Source organism: Scyliorhinus torazame, chromosome 18 (assembly GCF_047496885.1).
Source record: "Scyliorhinus torazame isolate Kashiwa2021f chromosome 18, sScyTor2.1, whole genome shotgun sequence".
Taxonomy (NCBI): Eukaryota; Metazoa; Chordata; class Chondrichthyes; order Carcharhiniformes; family Scyliorhinidae; genus Scyliorhinus; species Scyliorhinus torazame.
Window position 1 is genome coordinate 164,186,079 of NC_092724.1, and position 18,572 is coordinate 164,204,650.

Consider the following 18,572-nt stretch of genomic DNA (forward strand, 5'->3'; position numbering starts at 1 on the left):
GAGATTAATCGGGAGCTTTGTCATTCATGCAGAGAATTTTGCTCCTCATCGTCACTGGACCCAAAATGACCTGGATCCTGAATATTAATTCAGGAAATTATGATGATATGGGGCATGAGTTGGCTTTGATCAATTGGGGAAAGTTACTTAAATGGATGACAGTGGATAGGCAATGGCAAACATTCAAGCAGTGTATGGGGGAAACTGCAACAATTGTTTATTCCTGTCTGGCACACATGTAAAATGGGAAAGGTGGCCAATCCATGCTTTACAAAAGAAATTAGAGATAGTATTCGATCCAAGGAAGAAGCATACAAATTGAAAAATGAAAATCGCTTATTGTCACAAGGAGGCTTCAAATTAAGTAACTGTGAAAAGCCCCTAGTTGCCACATTCCGGCGCCTGTTCGGGGATGTTGGTACCGGAATTGAACCCGTGCTGCTGGCCTTGTTCTGCTTTCCAAGCCAGCTGTTTAGCCCACTGTGCTAAACCAGCCCCTTGGCCAAGAAAGACAACAGTTCGGAGGATTGGGAGCAGTTTAGAATTCAGCAAAGAATGGCCAAGGGATTGATTAAGAAGGGGGAAATAAGACTTCCGGGTGCGGCGATGACCAGCTGAGTCGCACGTTTCGGCAGCTCCCGGTGAAACGGACTTTTGGGCTCTTGATAGGAGCCCCAACGGCAATTTTGCCGGCTAAAAACACTGTGCGGTAAACCAGAAGGGAATCCCCCCTGGATACGGATGAAAAAAGGAGGAGAAAGTGGCCGGATTGCAGTGGATCCTTTAGAACAGCGCAAGGAAGGCAAGCAAAAACCAAGATGGCGTCGGAAGGTGGCAGTTTAACATGGGGCCCTGAACAACAAGAGTTCTTGAAATGCTGTGTGGAAGAGCTCAAAAAGGAAATGACGAAAGAGCTGTTGGCCCCGATACTACAGGCGATCGAAGGGCTAAAGGAGGAACAAAAGACCCAGGAGCGGGAGCTTCGGGTCGTGAAGGCAAAGGCAGCCGAGAATGAGGACGACATACAGGGCCTGGTGGTGAAGACGGAGACGCATGAGGCACATCAGAAACGATGTGTGGAAAAGTTGGAGGCACTGGAGAACAACGAAAGGAGGAACAACCTGAGGATTCTTGGTCTTCCTGAAGGTGCGGAGGGAGCGGATGTCGGGGCATATGTGAGCACGATGCTGCACTCGTTAATGGGAGCGGAGGCCCCGGCGGGTCCGTTGGAGGTGGACGGAGCATACCGAGTGATGGCGCGAGGACCGAGAGCAGGAGAAATTCCCAGAGCCATAGTGGTGAGATTCCTCCGTTTTAAGGATAGAGAAATGGTCCTTAGATGGGCAAAGAAAACTCGGAGCAGTAAATGGGAGAACGCGGTGATCCGCGTTTATCAAGACTGGAGTCGCGGAGGTGGCGAGAAGGAGGGCGAGCTTTAATCGGGCCAAGGCGGTGCTTCATAAAAAGAAGATAAAATTTGGAATGCTGCAACCGGCAAGACTGTGGGTCACATATCGAGGGAGGCACCACTACTTTGAGACGGCGGATGAAGCGTGGACATTTATTGTGGAAGAAAAACTGGAATGAGCGGGTTATTTAAAAGAATGTTTGAACAAAGTGGTGGGGCGAATGTGGGGGGCGAAGAGGGGGGTTAAAAAGGGGGGGAAAGAGGAGTTTTATGTACTAATCCTGCGATGTGGTAACTTTTCTCTTCCACAGGTGGTGATGGGGGGAGGTGGAGGAGATGGGGCGTTGGCCATTGGGGGCGGGGCCAAGGGAGAAGTGCGGGCTTGGTTCCCGCGCTATGATAATCATGGCGGGAATAGAGAAGCAGGAAGGAGGGGGCGTCGCACGGTGCGAGCCGAGGTCACGGGGGGAAGCCGAGGTCGGCCAGAGTTTGCTGACTTCTGGGAGCAACATGGGGGGAGTAATTACGCTAGCGGGGGATCTAGCGGGGGGGGGGGGTGGGAGGGGGGAATTACTGGGTTGCTGCTGCTGGGGAGAGGGGGAAGCTGGTATGGGAGGGGATGGGCGGGGGGGCACCGCCTGGGGGAGATACAGCTGCGTGGGAACCGGGTGAGGAGCTGGAAAAAGGGGATGGCTAATCGACAAGGGGGGGGTAGGAAGCCCCCCAACCCGGCTGATCACATGGAACGTGAGAGGGCTGAACGGGCCGATAAAGAGGGCACGGGTACTCGCACACCTTAAGAAACTTAAGGCAGATGTGGTTATGTTACAGGAAACGCACCTGAAACTGATAGACCAGGTTAGGCTACGCAAAGGATGGGTGGGGCAGGTGTTCCATTCGGGGCTAGATGCGAAAAACAGGGGGGTGGCTATATTAGTGGGGAAGCGGGTAATGTTCGAGGCAAAGACTACAGTGGCGGATAACGGGGGCAAATACGTGATGGTGAGTGGCAAACTACAGGGGGAGACGGTGGTTTTGGTAAACGTATATGCCCCGAACTGGGATGATGCCAATTTTATGAGGCGGATGCTAGGACGCATTCCGGACCTCGAGATGGGAAAGCTGATAATGGGGGGAGATTTTAATACGGTGTTGGAACCAGGGCTGGATAGGTCGAAGTCCAGGACTGGAAGGAGGCCGGCAGCAGCCAAGGTACTTAAAGATTTTATGGAGCAGATGGGAGGTGTAGACCCGTGGAGATTTAGCAGACCTAGGAGTAAGGAGTTCTCGTTTTTCTCCTATGTCCATAAAGTCTACTCGCGAATAGACTTTTTTGTGCTGGGAAGGGCGTTGATCCCGAAGGTGAGGGGAATGGAGTATACGGCTATAGCCATTTCGGATCACGCTCCACACTGGGTAGACTTGGAGATAGGGGAGGAAACAGGAGGGCGCCCACCCTGGAGAATGGACATGAGACTAATGGCAGATGAGGGGGTGTGTCTAAGGGTGAGGGGGTGCATTGAAAAGTACTTGGGACTCAATGATAATGGGGAGGTCCAGGTGGGAGTGGTCTGGGAGGCGTTGAAGGCGGTGGTTAGAGGGGAGCTGATATCAATAAGGGCACATAAAGGGAAGCAGGAGAGTAAGGAACGGGAGCGGTTGCTGCAAGAACTTTTGAGGGTGGACAGACAATATGCGGAAGCACCGGAGGAGGGACTGTACAGGGAAAGGCAAAGGCTACATGTAGAATTTGACTTGCTGACTACGGGCACTGCAGAGGCACAATGGAGGAAGGCACAGGGTGTACAGTACGAATATGGGGAGAAGGCGAGCAGGTTGCTGGCACACCAATTGAGGAAAAGGGGAGCAGCGAGGGAAATAGGGGGAGTGAGGGATGAGGAAGGAGAGATGGAGCGGGGAGCGGAGAGAGTGAATGGAGTGTTCAAGACATTTTATTAAAAAAATTATATGAAGCTCAACCCCCGGATGGGAGGGAGAGAATGATGGGCTTCTTGGATCGGCTGGAATTTCCCAAGGTGGAAGAGCAGGAAAAGGTGGGACTGGGAGCACAGATCGAGGTGGAAGAAGTGGTGAAAGGAATTAGGAGCATGCAGGCGGGAAAGGCCCCGGGACCGGATGGATTCCCAGTCGAATTCTATAGAAAATATGTGGACTTGCTCGCCCTGGTATTGACGAGGACCTTTAATGAGGCAAAGGAAAGGGGACAACTGCCCCCGACTATGTCTGAAGCAGTGATATCGCTTCTCTTAAAGAAGGAAAAGAGGTGTTGAGGAGATTTGGTTTTGGAGAGGGGTATATTAGATGGGTGCAGCTGTTGTATAGGGCCCCGATGGCGAACGTGGTCACGAATGGACGGGGATCTGCATATTTTCGGCTCCATAGAGGGACAAGGCAGGGATGCCCTCTGTCCCTATTATTGTTTGCACTGGCGATTGAGCCCCTGGCGATAGCGTTGAAGGGTTCCAAGAAGTGGAGGGGGGTACTTAGAGGAGGAGAAGAGCACCGGGTATCTTTGTATGCGGACGATTTGCTACTATACGTGGCAGACCCGGCGGAGGGGATGCCAGAAATAATGCGGATACTTGGGGAGTTTGGGGATTTCTCAGGGTATAAATTGAACATGGGGAAAAGTGAGTTGTTTGTGGTGCATCCAGGGGAGCAGAGTAGAGAAATAGAGGACCTACCGTTGAAGGTAACAAGGGACTTTCGTTACCTGGGGATCCAGATAGCCAAGAATTGGGGCACATTGCATAGGTTAAATTTAACGCGGTTGGTGGAACAAATGGAGGAGGATTTCAAGAGATGGGATATGGTATCCCTGTCACTGGCAGGGAGGGTGCAGGCGGTTAAGATGGTGGTCCTCCCGAGATTTCTCTTTGTGTTTCAGTGCCTCCCGGTGGTGATCACGAAGGCTTTTTTTAAAAGGATTGAAAAGAGCATCACGGGTTTTGTGTGGGCCGGGAAGACCCCGAGAGTGAGGAAGGGATTCTTACAGCGTAGCAGGGATAGGGGGGGGGCTGGCACTACCGAGCCTAAGTGAGTATTATTGGGCCGCTAATATTTCAATGGTGAGTAAGTGGATGGGAGAGGAGGAGGGAGCGGCGTGGAAGAGATTAGAGAGGGCGTCCTGTAGGGGGACTAGCCTACAGGCTATGGTGACAGCCCCATTGCCGTTCTCACCGAGGAACTACACCACAAGCCCGGTGGTGGTGGCTACACTGAAGATTTGGGGACAGTGGAGACGGCATAGGGGAAAGACTGGAGCCTTGGGGGGGTCCCCGATAAGAAACAACCATAGGTTTGCCCCAGGGGGAATGGATGGGGGATATGGAATGTGGCAAAGAGCAGGAAGATCTGTTTGTGGATGGGAAGTTCGCGAGTCTGGGAGCGCTGACCGAGAAATATGGGTTGCCCCAAGGGAATGCATTCAGGTATATGTAACTGAGGGCTTTTGCGAGGCAACAGGTGAGGGAATTCCCGCAGCTCCCGACACAAGAGGTGCAGGACAGAGTGATCTCAAAGACATGGGTGGGGGATGGTAAGGTGTCAGATATATATATGGGGGGTGGGGGGGTGGGAAGGGAGGGGGGTGGGGGGGGGGAGGGAGGGGGGTGGGGGGGGGGAAGGGAGGGGGGTGGGGGGGGAAGGGAGGGGGGTGGGGGGGTGGGGGGGGGAAGGGAGGTGGGGGGGGAGGGGGGAGGGAGGGGGGTGGGGGGGGGGAGGGAGGGGGGTGGGGGGGGAAGGGAGGGGAAGGGAGGGGGGTGGAGGGGGGAGGGAGGGGGGTGGGGGGGGGAGGGAGGGGGGTGGGGGGGGAAGGGAGGGGAAGGGAGGGGGGTGGGGGGGGGAAGGGAGGGGGGTGGGGGGGGAAGGGAGGGGGGTGGGGGGGGGAAGGGAGGGGGGTGGGGGGGGGAAGGGAGGGGGGGAGGGAGGGGGGTGGGGGGGGAAGGGAGGGGGGTGGGGGGGGGAGGGAGGGGGGTGGGGGGGGGAAGGGAGGGGGGGGGAGGGAGGGGGGTGGGGGGGAGGGAGGGGGGGGGTGGGGGGGGGAGGGAGGGGGGGTGGAGGGGGGGGGAGGGAGGGGGGTGGGGGGGGAGGGAGGGGGGGTGGGGGGGGGAGGGAGGGGGGGTGGGGGGGGGAGGGAGGGGGTTGGGGGGGGGGAGGGAGGGGGTTGGGGGGGGGAGGAGGAACCAGGACTCTCAGGGTTGTTAATATATACTGTATAGTATGTATAGGTCGTTGCGACAGATAATTATATATTGGACTGTTAAATTATATTTTTGGAGAGTGTTACTTGTGATAAGGCAGTTGCCAATTAGGGTTAGTTTTCATTTTTGTTATTTATTATTTATTCATTTTTTGTTTATAAAATAGGTCATTGTTATTTGTGTTGTTATAATATTGTGTAAAGGATGCACAATGTACTGTGTTGGTTGACCAAAAATTTTCAATAAAATATTTATAAAAAAAAAAAGAAGGGGGAAATAGAGTACGAGAGTAAACTTGCAGGGACCATAAAAACTGACAAGGTACGTGAAGAGAAAAAGATTGGTGAAGAGAAATGTAGTCCCTTGCACTCAGAAACAGGGGAATGTATAATAGGAGACAAATAAATGATTGAGCAACTAAACACGTACTTTGATTCTGTCTTCACAAATGAGGACACACATTAGACATTTTGTGGAACACTGGTTCAGTGAGAGGGGGGAACTGAAGGAGATCAATATTAGTAGAGAAATGGTGTTGGGGAATTTGATGGGATTGAAAGCTGATAAATCCCCAGGGCCTAATAATCTATACCCCAGAGTACTTGAGGAAGTGGCTGTCGAAATAGTGGTTGCATTGGTGGTCATCTTCCAGGATTCTATACACGCTGAAACAGTTCCTGCATATTGGAGGATAGCTAATGTAACTCCACTATTTGAAAAGGGAGGTAGAGAGAATATGGGTAATTATAGACCAGTGAGCCTGACGTCGATAGTGGAGAAAATTCTAGAATTCATTCTCAAAGATTTTCAAGCAGAGTACTGAGTAAGCAGTGGCATGATCAGACAGAGTCAGCATGGATTTATGAAGGTAAATCATGTTTGACAAAATTACTGGACTTCTTCGAGGATGTAACTAGTAGAGTTGATGAGGGGGAGTCAGTGGTTGTGGTATATTTGGACTTTCAGAAGGCTTTTGACAACAAAGTCCTGCATAAGAGATTAGCATGCCAAATTAAAGTGCATGAGATTAGCGGTAGTGTATTGAGATGGATAGAACACTGTTTGGCAGACAGGAAACAAAGAGTAGGAATTGACGGGTCTTTTTCAAATTGGCAAGATCTGATTAGTGGGATACCGCAGGGATTGGTGCTGGTATGCCAGCTATTCACAATATATATTAATGATTTAAATGAAGGAACAGAATGTAATATCTCCAAATTTGCAGATGACCCAAAACTGGGTGGGAGGGTGAGCTGTGAGGCGGATGCAGCAGTGCTTCAGTGTGATTTGGACAAGTTGAGTGAGTGGGCATATGAATGGCAGGTGCAATATAATTTGGATAACTGCGAGGTTATCCACTTTGGTAGTCAAAACATGAAGGCAGGCTATTATCTGAATGGCTATAAATTAGGAGAGGGGAAAGTGCAACGAGATCTGGGTGTCCTTGTACACCAGTCGCTGAAAGTAAGCATGCAGGTACAGTAGGCGGTAAAGAAGGCAAATGGTATGCTGGCCTTCATTGTGAGAGGATTTGAGTACAGGAGCAGGGTTGTCTTGTTGCAATTATACAGAGCCTTGGTGAGGCCACACCTGGAATATTGTGGCAGTTTTGGTCTCCTGATCTGAGGAAGGATGTTTTTGCTATCGAGGGAGTGCAGCGCAGGTTTACTAGACTGAATCCTGGGATGGCAGGACTGACGTATGAGAAGAGAGTGAATCAGTTAGGATTATATTCGCTGGAGTTCAGAAGAATGAGGGGATCTCATAGAAACCTATAAAATTCTAACAGGACTGTTCAGGGTAGATGCAGGAGGGATGTTCGTGGTTGTGTCCAGAACCAGGGGGTCACAGTCTGAGTTTACTGGGTAGACCATTTAGGACAGAGATGAGGAGAAATTCCTTTACCCAGAGAGTAGTGAGCCTGCAGTATTCGTTACCGCAGGAAGTAGCTGAGGCCAAAACATTGGATGTTTTCAAGAAGCAGTTCGATATAGCACTTAGGTGAAGCAGATCAAAGGATATGGGGGGAAAGCAGGATGAAGCTATTGAGTTGAATGATCAGCCATGATCATAATGAATGGCGGAGCAGGCTCGAAGGGCAGAATGGCGTCCTTCTCCTATTTTCTAAGTTTCTAAAAACTGTGAGTGTTGTCTCATTACCAGCTGCTGCTTTCCTTGTGCTCAAGCTGGTCCACTATTTTTTTAGTCTTCTGCCTTTTTGTAATTTGACCTGTCCTTGCATGTTAAAGCTCATGAAGTGTCAAGACCAAGAGGTTTCTTCAAGGGAAGTGTGATTAGTTAGGATAATTTGAGCTGGGCTGATTTAAATCAGTCTCTGTTTTGAAGTCAGACATTCTGTCCTTGTTTTATATAGTTCCACTGTAAGTTTATTTTGTCCATATTTATAATGGAAACTGTCCATAATAAATCTTTTGTAAAAAGACACCTGAGTCACAAGTTCAGGCTGTTGAACTTTTTTTATTTTGGCAAGGGTATCCATCCAAGCTCCTGGAAAATGGAAGCAACAACATCCACATGGAACATCTCCTCACTGTTCCCCATCTTGAGACAAACCTGACACTCACTCACTAGACTGAATAAATATGATTTGAAAAAGAGCCCGTTTGTCCCATGCGGCCTACAATTTCATTTTGTGTCGTGCCAAAGACTATCTTTGCAGCAAAATTATTTTGCTGCAATGTTGAGTTTTTTTAAAACTTGAAATACTAGAGTCAACATAAAGATGAACTCCCATGGTTGCGTCATTTTCATAGAATTTACAGTGCAGAAGTGATATGGGAAAGCCATCAACTTGAGCCAGCTTGTGTATCTATTAGATTTTCCTTGAGTCACAAATTGTTTTGGAGCCCACACAACACTGTTAAGTCACATGTCAAGCAGTTTATCATCCCAAAGGCAAGACAAGGTCATCTTTAATAATGTGGAAAACATTTACACAGCGAGTGGTTAAGATCTGGAATGCACTGACTGAGACTGTGCTGGAGGATTATTCAATTGTGGCCTTCAGTAGAGAATTGGATAATTTTCTGGGGGATACAAAAGAGTTGCAGGGTGTAAGAGATCTACCATGCGGAATTAGTGAAGAACTTGCGACACTAAAACTCAGTAGAAATTTGAGTTAAAACTTCTCGGATGTAAACAAGAATCGTTTATTGCCTCTATTTGATTACAATTGAGTGTCACTTAAATCTTTTTCTCTCATAAGTCCGGCTATCAAAAAGGACTTAATGAGAAACAACTTGTACAAAATTTAACTTTTTAAAATAATACAGAAATGGTTTCTTGCTTCCGGCACAACAGCTTGCATTTATTTCAAGAGTTAGGGTGGAAAAGTGAAAAATAGAGATAGCGAATAGTTTAGATCAAAGTATAGAATGATCCGGATAAAAATGGCCGTACGGACCTTCACGGTTATAGAAAATCATAGTACGAAGTCTTACAACACCAGGTTAAAGTCCAACAGGTTTGTTTCGATGTCACTAGCTTTCAGAGCGCTGCTCCTTCCTCAGGTGAATGAAGGAGGAAGGAGCAGCGCTCTGAAACCTAGTGACATCGAAACAAACCTGTTGGACTTTAACCTGGTGTTGTAAGACTTCGTACTGTGCTCACCCCAGTCCAACGCCGGCATCTCCACATCATAGAAAATCATATCAGTCTTTCGCTATCTATCTACACCTCTAAGCCATCCTAATTGGTTTGGGTTAGAATCAAATGAGTTTGATTTGACGGTTAGCTGTCAATCTTTAATGTGCAACATTACCTTTCAATGTTTCATGTCTGAATACTTGTGCATGTTATGGAATGCAATTCTGCGCTGTTATCACGACCAGTTTAAACTTCTGCTGACTTAGCTGTTAGCCTCATTGTAGACAATAGCGCCTTAATGTTGCTATGGTGTCTGCCCTGTCCTTGGATTGATATCTGGTACGGTTTGTGTTTTAATGTCACAATGTCTTGCAAAATTTGCTAGAACAATGGAGCTCAGTAAAAGTGAATTATGCTGTGTCATACTGTTTTGTGTCTCTATTGAAGCTATATGTTTTGAGATGATCTGAGGTTATGAGTGAATTTAAAATGGGTATTTAAAACTGGGGCTTAATATTTTACACTAAATAGCCATCTTTTACCGATCAGGTGTATTAGAAAATAGTTGGTTTTTCCAGTCCCCACTTTGATAAATCGAAAGAATAAGTGAGATATATCACAGGATAAAAGATACAATTAAAGCGATAGGATAGGTAAAAGCGCAAAGAATACCTCATTCATATTGTCATTGCAGTTTTAAACAATAGAGTGGGCAAGCATTGGATTACAAGCATTTCAGCAAAAATTATAATAATTCTTAAAGATTCTATAAAATAATTAATCAATTAATCAAATTTGATTCTACTGATTCAGTATTAATATATTAACAATATGTTAATAATACAGTCAAATAATTGATTGATCAGTAACATTTCAACCATAATACTTCATTTCTATTTCATCTAATGGTGGTGCAGTAGGGTTAGTGTGAATCATTCTCACAATTGGGCCCTTGCATTTAGCGAATAGTTCTTTGATGCACTTGATACATTGGCATGTTATGTAAATGATGAATCCAGCTACACAGGAGAATAAGATTATTCTTACTGTTGACATTCCAGTGTGTCCCAACCACCCGCAAAGTTTATCCCAGAGAGAGATAACTGGTGGTGGATCAAGTTTCTTGATTTCTTTTTGGATATGTGATGCCAGATCTTTAACTTCTTTTGAGTTATCTGGAATGAAAGTGCAACACTCTGCACCAGTCAGGGCGCAGGTGACACCAGCGGTGTAATCGGCTACGTTTTGTATGATGGTTGTTATTTTATTCAGTTCATTGGCCACCCTTACTTCCCAATAGAAAGGAATAATTCTAGCATAAATTGCATCTCGTAAGATTATGGAATGTTTATTTCTTAGAGTGGCTGGTTCTGTAACATAAGGGAGATGAGGAAGATGACGGATGGCAGGTACTAAGTATCCTAAATAGCAAGATCCTGACCAGTATTTTGGGAGCCATGAATATGCTCTATCATCACAAATAAAATAAGTCCCATTACAAGCAGAATATAAGTAAATATCTTCTAAGTACCACTGATCTGAGAATGTTTTATTATTTGTGATGTTACGTATCCCTGTTAGTTTTGAAGACCATTTAGTTCTTTGTAATACATTTTGTGTACATTTATAAGCTGTGTTAACATCTAAATAATTAGTACAAACACTATTGCCCATTTTCATCCCTTCAGAGTGATTACTAATGAGGCATATTGATCCTTTTTGTTTAATATTAGTTGGGAGGCTAATATACTGAGGATTTCTGTTAGGGTTATATTTAAGTTGGTGCCATCCTGAAAAGGTGTTTAATGGATAGCCTGCCGATTTCCATAAATTAATACATTTCTGTAAATAAATCTTGTACCTTCCCTTTTCACATGAATATACTCCAGAATGGACCACTACAGAGCGAGGGATGCTTTGATAGATGTACCATTCTGCTATTTCTGAAGCATTAAAGGGAATAGTTAAGAAGGGAATACCTTCCCCTGAGTTAGTAGGGGTTGCAATGCATACCCAACAATTGGAAATGTTGAAACTTTTAGCATATATCTTAGATGTGTAAAGGAATATGTTCTTATTCAGTTCTGGCATAACATTTACAAAGCCAATCAAATAACTGAAAATGAATATTACGATAAACATTTTACAGATCTTAATAGTTATACGCGCGCTTCACATGTGATGCGTGGATCCAACTTTTCTTTCCTTTTAACTTTACAGCGGATTGGGTGGTGAGAAGGATTACAAATGGTCCTTCCCACTTCGATCCTAGGGGTTCTTTTTGCAGCTTTTTGACGTACACTTCTTCACCAGGTCGTGCCCACCTTCTGGAGGATCTCCCCACGCAGCTAACACCTATTGAGAGGCAGAGCTAACAGCATTTGTTCGATTTTGACAATAAGTCAGCAAAGTATCACTCATTAAATGACAGTCTGCTTTCCGCAAATCAATAGTTCCTGGCAGAGACAGTGGTCTGCCTTTGATGATTTCAAATGGACTCAGGCCTGTTGTTCTGTTTGGTGTAGCTCTAATACAGCATAATACTATTGGCAAAGCTTGGACCCAATTCATGCTTCCTGGCTGTATTTAAACAGTCTTTCTTTCAAAGTTCGATTCATACGTTCCACTTGTCCTGATTGTGGATGATAAGGACAGTGTAAATTCCAGTCAATCTTTAATAGTTTACAGACTTCCTTACAAACAGCAAAAAAAAGTGTAAAGTGGGTTTCATTGTCTGAGTCAATGCTAGCTGGTACTCCCCATCAGGGGATAAAGCCTTTGCATAGCACTTTGGCTGTATGGGCAGCTGTCCCTCTTCTAGCTGGAGCTATCTAGAGAATTTATCCACTATTACAAGGACGTCATTGTATTGTTGACATTTAGGAAGGGTGATGTAATCTACCTGTATATCCTAGAATGGTCCTGCAGGAACTCTTAATTGAGGCATTGCTGATATTTGTCCCAAGTTATTCTTTTGACACAACGGTTTGATACTAATTGTGCATGTTTTTTGAATCCTTTACCACACCAACTTCTATGGAATCGATCCATCATTTTTTGAGGTGATTGATGTCCCCATGAATGAATTTGTTGAGCTAAGAAGGGCACCAGTGATTGTGGTGCGACTGGTTTATCAGTTTGAACTTCTCTCCAAGTATTGTCATCATACGGCTGAATACCTGATACTAACCATGTCCATTTTTCTTCCTTACTACAATCATGCTGCATTTCAAGTGTCACGTTAAGAGATCCAATGTTTACTTAAGATGTTAAGTTGAGTTCATGGAATAAACGGTGTTTAAAAACCCACGTGTCCATAATTGTAATCCCACACCTAGGGAAAAAGCCGTGTGCTCGGAAAAGCAACAAATCCATTAAAGGGAGAGGTTGGTTGAACTCCATGATACATTTTGGGGTTCTGAAAAGACTCAACCATAACAATTGGAGGCTCGAGGGGGAGTCTATCTATTGGATTAGCTTTTGTGAACTTCAAGACAGTGAAGGATTGTTGCTTTTCCGGTGTGGTATTTTAGTTTAAGTGGGGAGAGTGTTGTGAACAATGGCTCTTTCAGAGGCTCAGAAGTTTTTGGGGGTGGAGAATGTCACACGTAGTACTTTACGGGCAGAAACGAAACGCAGACTGTTAGATTTGTCAAAAACATTGCAGTTAACCTTACCTGAAAAATGCGAAAAGATGAGGTAATTATGGCGGTGGTTAAGCATTTAAAGTTGCCTGAGATAGAGTTTGGCTCATTGGAAATGGCAAAAATTCAGTTGCAAATTAAACAAATGGAACATCAGAAAGAATTAAAGCGGCTGGAATACGAGAGTGAGAGAGAGGAAAAAGAAAGAGAAAGAGAGAGAGAGAGGAAAAAGAAAAGGAGAGAGAAGAAAGGAGAAAAGAAAGAACAGCCCTAGCAGAACAAAAAGATAAAGAGAGGGAGTTTGAACTTCAGAAAATGGCCATGAAACATGACAATCAGTTAAAATTGGCAGACGTAAAGGGAAACGTACAGTTGGATGATAGTGATGAGGATAGTGAGAAAGAGAGTCGTAGCCGAAGGCTTGGTGGGAATCTATTTAAATATGTCCAAGCATTGCCAAGGTTTGACGAGAAGGAAGTGGAAGCCTTTTTTATTTCATTTGAGAAGGTAGCTAAACAAATGCAATGGCCACAGGAGATGTGGGTGTTACTGATTCAAACAAAACTGCTGGTAGAGCTAGTGAAGTGTTTGCATCACTACCGGAGGAGGTATCTGGGACGTATGAGGAGGTGAAGAAATCCATCTTAAGTGAGCTAGTGCCTGAAGCTTACAGACAAAGGTTTAGAAATTAAAGGAAAGAATTTGGTCAAAAATACATGGAGTTTGAAAGGCTCAAACAGAGTAATTTTGATAGGTGGATAAGGGCTTTGACAATAGACCAAATGTATGAAGCTCTCAGAGAAATTTAACTTTTGGAGGAGTTTAAAAATTCAATTCCTGATGTAGTGAGAACTCGTGGAAGAGCAGAGGGTTAAAACTACGAGATTAGCAGCAGAAATGGCAGATGATTATGAATTAGTTCATAAATCAAAGATTGGTTTCCGACATCAGTTTCAGCTGGTGAGGGATAGAAACTGGGGACATGAGAAATACTCAAGTGGTAAAGATAAAGGTGATCTGATGGGAGACAATAAAGAGAATGTACCTCAGATTAAAAAAGAAATCCAGGAGGGGGGAAAAGAAATGAAAAGTTTCAGATGTTTTCACTGTAATAAACTAGGCCATGTAAATTCAGTGTTGGTGGTTGAAAAAAAGCACTGGGAAGGCTGATGTGGTAAAACAGGATAAGACAGTGGGGTTTGTTAGAGTGGTAAAGGAAAGCCCAAGGGAAGCGAAGGAGGTGCAAACGATTGTACCGAGCCTGTTCAAGAAGTAATTGTTAAGAATGTGCCAGATGTCTTTAAAGAATTTACTTGTGTGGGTAGTTTACTCGTGTATCAGGAGGAGCAGGTAACAAAGTCACAATTTTAAGAGATACAGGGGCTAGTCAATCTTTAAGAGATGAGGAATTATGTAGGTTGGAAAGAATGTTGCCAGAAAAGGTGGTGATATGTAGACTTCAGGGTGAGAGGAGTAGCGTTCCATTATATAAGGTAAGGTTGGAAAGTCCAGTGAAGAGTGGTGAAGTGGTAGTAGGAGTAATAGATAAACTATCTTGACCAGGAATACAGTTTATCTTGGGTAATGATATAGCTGGATCGCAGGTGGGAGTGATGCCTACTGTGGTTGATAAGCCAGTGGAAAATCAGACAACTGAAGTGTTGAAGGGTGAATATCCTGGGATGTTTCCGGATTGTGTAGTAACAAGGTCACAAAGTCACAGGTTAAGACAAGAGAAATCAAAGAGTGAAGTTGAAATGCAATTATCAGAAACGATTTTTGATCAGATGGTTGAAAAAGAACAAGAACAGGTGGAGGATGAGGCGGATATTTTTAGTTCAGGAAAAGTGGCGGAGTTACACAGAAAGATGTTGAAATGAAACGGATATATCAGAAAGCATATACGGAAGAGGAATCTGAGAGTATAATAGTGTTATTACCGTAAAAATGATGTCTTGATGAGAAAATGGAGATCTGTACATATGCAGGCGGATGAAAAGTGGGCAGAAGTTCATCAAGTAGTATTGCCGGTAGGGTATAGAAAGGAGGTGTTGCGAGTTGCATATGAGGTACCAGTGGGAGGTCATTTGGGAATAAGGAAAACTCAAGCTAAAATCCAAAAACATTTTTATTGGCCTGGACTACATAAAGATGTAGTTAAATTTTGTCAATCATGTCACACATGTCAAGTGATAGGGAAACCTCAAGCAGTGATAAAACCAGCACACTTAATACCCATTCCAGCATTTGAGGAACCTTTTACAAGGGTCCTAATCGATTGTGTAGGACTGCTTCCTAAAACAAAAAGTGGGAATCAATATCTTTTGACTGTAATGGATGTGTCTACTAGGTTTCCAGAGGCCATTCCAGTACGTGATATTACAGCTAAAAGGATTGTGGAGGAGTTACTTAAATTCTTTACTAGATATGGACTACCCACAGAAATTCAATTGGATCAAGGAACAAATTTTACTTCAAAGTTATTCAAAGAAGTTATGGATAGCTTAGGAATAAACGATTTAAATCAACTGCGTACCATCCAGAATCGCAGGGAGCGTTAGAAAGGTGGCATCAGACATTAATGACAATGTTGAGGGTGTATTGTCAAGATTATCCAGAGGATTGGGATAAAGGAATTCCATTCGTATTGTTTGCAATTAGGGATGCACCTAATGAGTCTACCAAATTTAGTCCTATCGAACTAATTTTTGGTCATGAGGTAAGAGGACCACTTAAATTTAGCACACTGGGCTAAATCGCTGGCTTTCAAAGCAGACCAAGGCAGGCCAGCAGCACGGTTCAATTCCCGTACCAGCCTCCCCAAACAGGCGCTGGAATGTGGCGACTAGGGGCTTTTCACAGTAACCTCATTGAAGCCTACTTGTGACAATAAGCGATTTTCATTTCCAATTGATTAAGGAAAAATTGGTGGGTGAGAAATCGGAAATTACACTATTGAATTACGTGTCAAATTTTAGGGAACGATTAAATAGAGCAGGTGAATTGGCGAGACAACATTTGAAAGTTGCACAAAATGTGATGAAACGGGTAGCGGACAAGAAATCCAAAGTTCGTAGATTGAACTGAAGTATCTGATTCATGCGAGAGTGCCTTTAAGAACTAGATGTTTAAGCAATGTACCTCCGTGTACTCGGAGAAGCAACAAATACATTAAACGGAGAGGTTGGTTGAACTGCATGATACATTTTGGGATTCCGGAAAGCCTCGCCCATAACGCACGTAAATCATGTAATAAGGTGGTCACTCCCAATTTGTAAATGTGATTGAATTCCTTATGCCATTGGGAGGCAGCTTCCCTTGCTGCTTGGTCCGCAAGAGCATTTCCTCTTGCTTCCATAGTGTCCTCATGAATATGGGCTTTACATTTTAGAACTGATACTTCTTTTGGCAAGGCCATAGTTTCTAGAAGATCTCATAGTTCCTTTCCATTTTGGATAGGTGTACCTTCTGTTGTGAGAAATTCTCTTTTCTCCACAGATGGCCAAAATCATGTGCTACTCCAAAACCATATCTGGAGTCAGTATCGATGTTAGCAGTTTTATCTCTTGCCACATGATATGCTTCTGTTAGTGCTTTTAATTCGGCCTGCTGAGCTTATGTATCTGGGGGCAAACTTCCTTCAGCTAATACTTCGTATGGGCTTGTGGCTGCCCACCCAGCTTTTCTGATACCCTTGTCAATAACAGAGGCACCATCAGTGAATAGAACTAAATCTGGGTTCTGTAGTGGCTCTTCTTCTACTAAGCGTACTTCTTCCATTTCCTCTTTTATTTTCACACAGTCATGCCCTTCTCGCTCTCCTCCCTTTTGTTCCTCGGGAAGCGGGAGCAAAGATGATGGGTTTACAGGACTGGTTCTGCGAAAATATAGGTTGGGAGCTTCCAAAACCGCTGTCCATCTAGTCCATCTAGCTGGTGTAACTTGAGATACTCTGTTCATGGATAGAAGAGAATGGACTGAGTGTGGACTTTTAATGGTTAACTTTTGGTCTAGGTCAAGGCCTGATGTTCCATTACAGCTCGACATGTGGCTTCCATGGCTCGTAAACAGCTGCCAAAAGCCAGTGCCACATTGTCAAGTTTAAGGGAGTACTATCCAACTGGTCTTAACTGATCACCATGTTCCTGGGCTAGTACTGCAGTCATGTAACCATCTTTTTCATGAACAAACATGGTAAAAGGTTTTCATTGTTTGGAATATCTAAGGCTGGTGCTGAACACGGCCCTTTTCAAATTTAGAAATGATTGCTTCTGTTCTGAATTGAGTTTCACGGAATCTTTTGATTTCCGGTTTCCTTTTAAAAGATCATTTAATGGCTGGGATAACTGAGTGTAAGAATCAATCCAATTTCTGTTAAAATTACACAGTCCCAAAAAAGATCTCACTTCCTGAACAGTTGAGGGTTCTTTAGTGGCTTTGATGGCAACCGTTCTGTCCTGAGTAAGTTCCCTTTTGCATTTGGATATTTTCTGACCTAAGTAGATAACTTCTTCCTGGGAAATCTGGGCTTTGGCAAAGCTAGCTTTGTGACCATTATCACTGAGGTGGTTCAGGACTACTCGTAAATCTTTTTCATGATCATCTTTATTGATGGAGGCTATCAGAACGTCATCTACATACTGGATAATGGTGGAAGGCAGACCAGCAGTTGCCTGAGATGATTCTGTAGAGCTATGTGGTAAACAGTTGGGCTATTGTGAAAACCTTGCAGTAGTCTAGTCCATGTGTACTGTTGTTGTTTAACGGCGAAAGCAAACCATGGTTGTACTTGCTTAGCTAGTGGCACTGACCAGAAACCATTTGCCATGTCAATGACTGAAAACCATTAAAGGTCAGGTGTTAAAGATTGTAGATAGATCTGCCACCAAAGGAGCTTTTCTGACACTGAATTGATTTGCCCTTCTGTTGTCAATAGTAAGGCGCCATGTGACATTAGCCATTTTTACAGGCCACACAGGGCTGTTTGATGAGCTGTGAATGCACACTAAAAAACCCTTCAAGTTTTATTGTAAGTAGAATGCCTTGAATTGAAGTTTTTATTAATGGGGTATTGTTTGGTACACGGTGGAGCGGATCCCATGAAAGTCACTGGTTCCATTTTTAATAGGCCACAATCATTTTTGTCTTTTGCCCAAATTGGATGATTCTGTATTTCATCATTTTTGATGTGTCTAATGGACCAGGTGATTTTTCCATTATCAATATTAAGTGAAGAATTTAGTTGAGATAAGATGTCCATACCTAGAAGTGCTTGTGTAACCGGACCTACCCAAATTGATGCCATCAGTTGATGTGGTCCAAATTCTAACAGCAGTAGATCAGTCTGTCGGAGGGTAAAATAATCTCCTCCTGCAGCAAAAGCGTTAATTTTTCCTGCAGTTAGGGGAAATAAAGCAGCATAGTTTTGAGTAACACGGGTAAGTTCAGCTCCAGTGTCAAAAAGAAAATCGATATGAAAATCTCCCACTCTTAGACAAATATATAGTCCATTCTTTTTCTGTTCCAAAAGAGCATGGCGAGAAATATGGAAAGAATCACCAAGAGTGGGGTCCATTCGTTTTTTGAATGATCAAACATAGAATGCTTTTGAGTGGAGTATAGCCGTTTAACATTTCGTTCATGCCATTGTAGTCATCGTGTGGAACGGCTCGTCCCTACGTGGGAACGGCT

The 18,572-nt window shown here is 44.4% G+C and overlaps 1 protein-coding gene across 1 annotated transcript; it reads right to left on the bottom strand.

Moving 5' to 3' along the window:
* Positions 1–10,106: 10,106 nt before the first annotated feature.
* LOC140394872 (uncharacterized) lies at positions 10,107–18,237 on the bottom strand. The gene is made up of 2 exons (XM_072482022.1): positions 18,172–18,237; positions 10,107–11,592 (listed from the first exon to the last, which is right to left on the bottom strand). The coding sequence occupies exon 2, from the start codon at positions 11,377–11,379 to the stop codon at positions 10,111–10,113; it is 1,269 nt and encodes a 422-aa protein (XP_072338123.1). The 5' UTR covers positions 11,380–11,592; positions 18,172–18,237; the 3' UTR covers positions 10,107–10,110.
* Between the last annotated feature and the right edge of the window lie 335 nt (positions 18,238–18,572).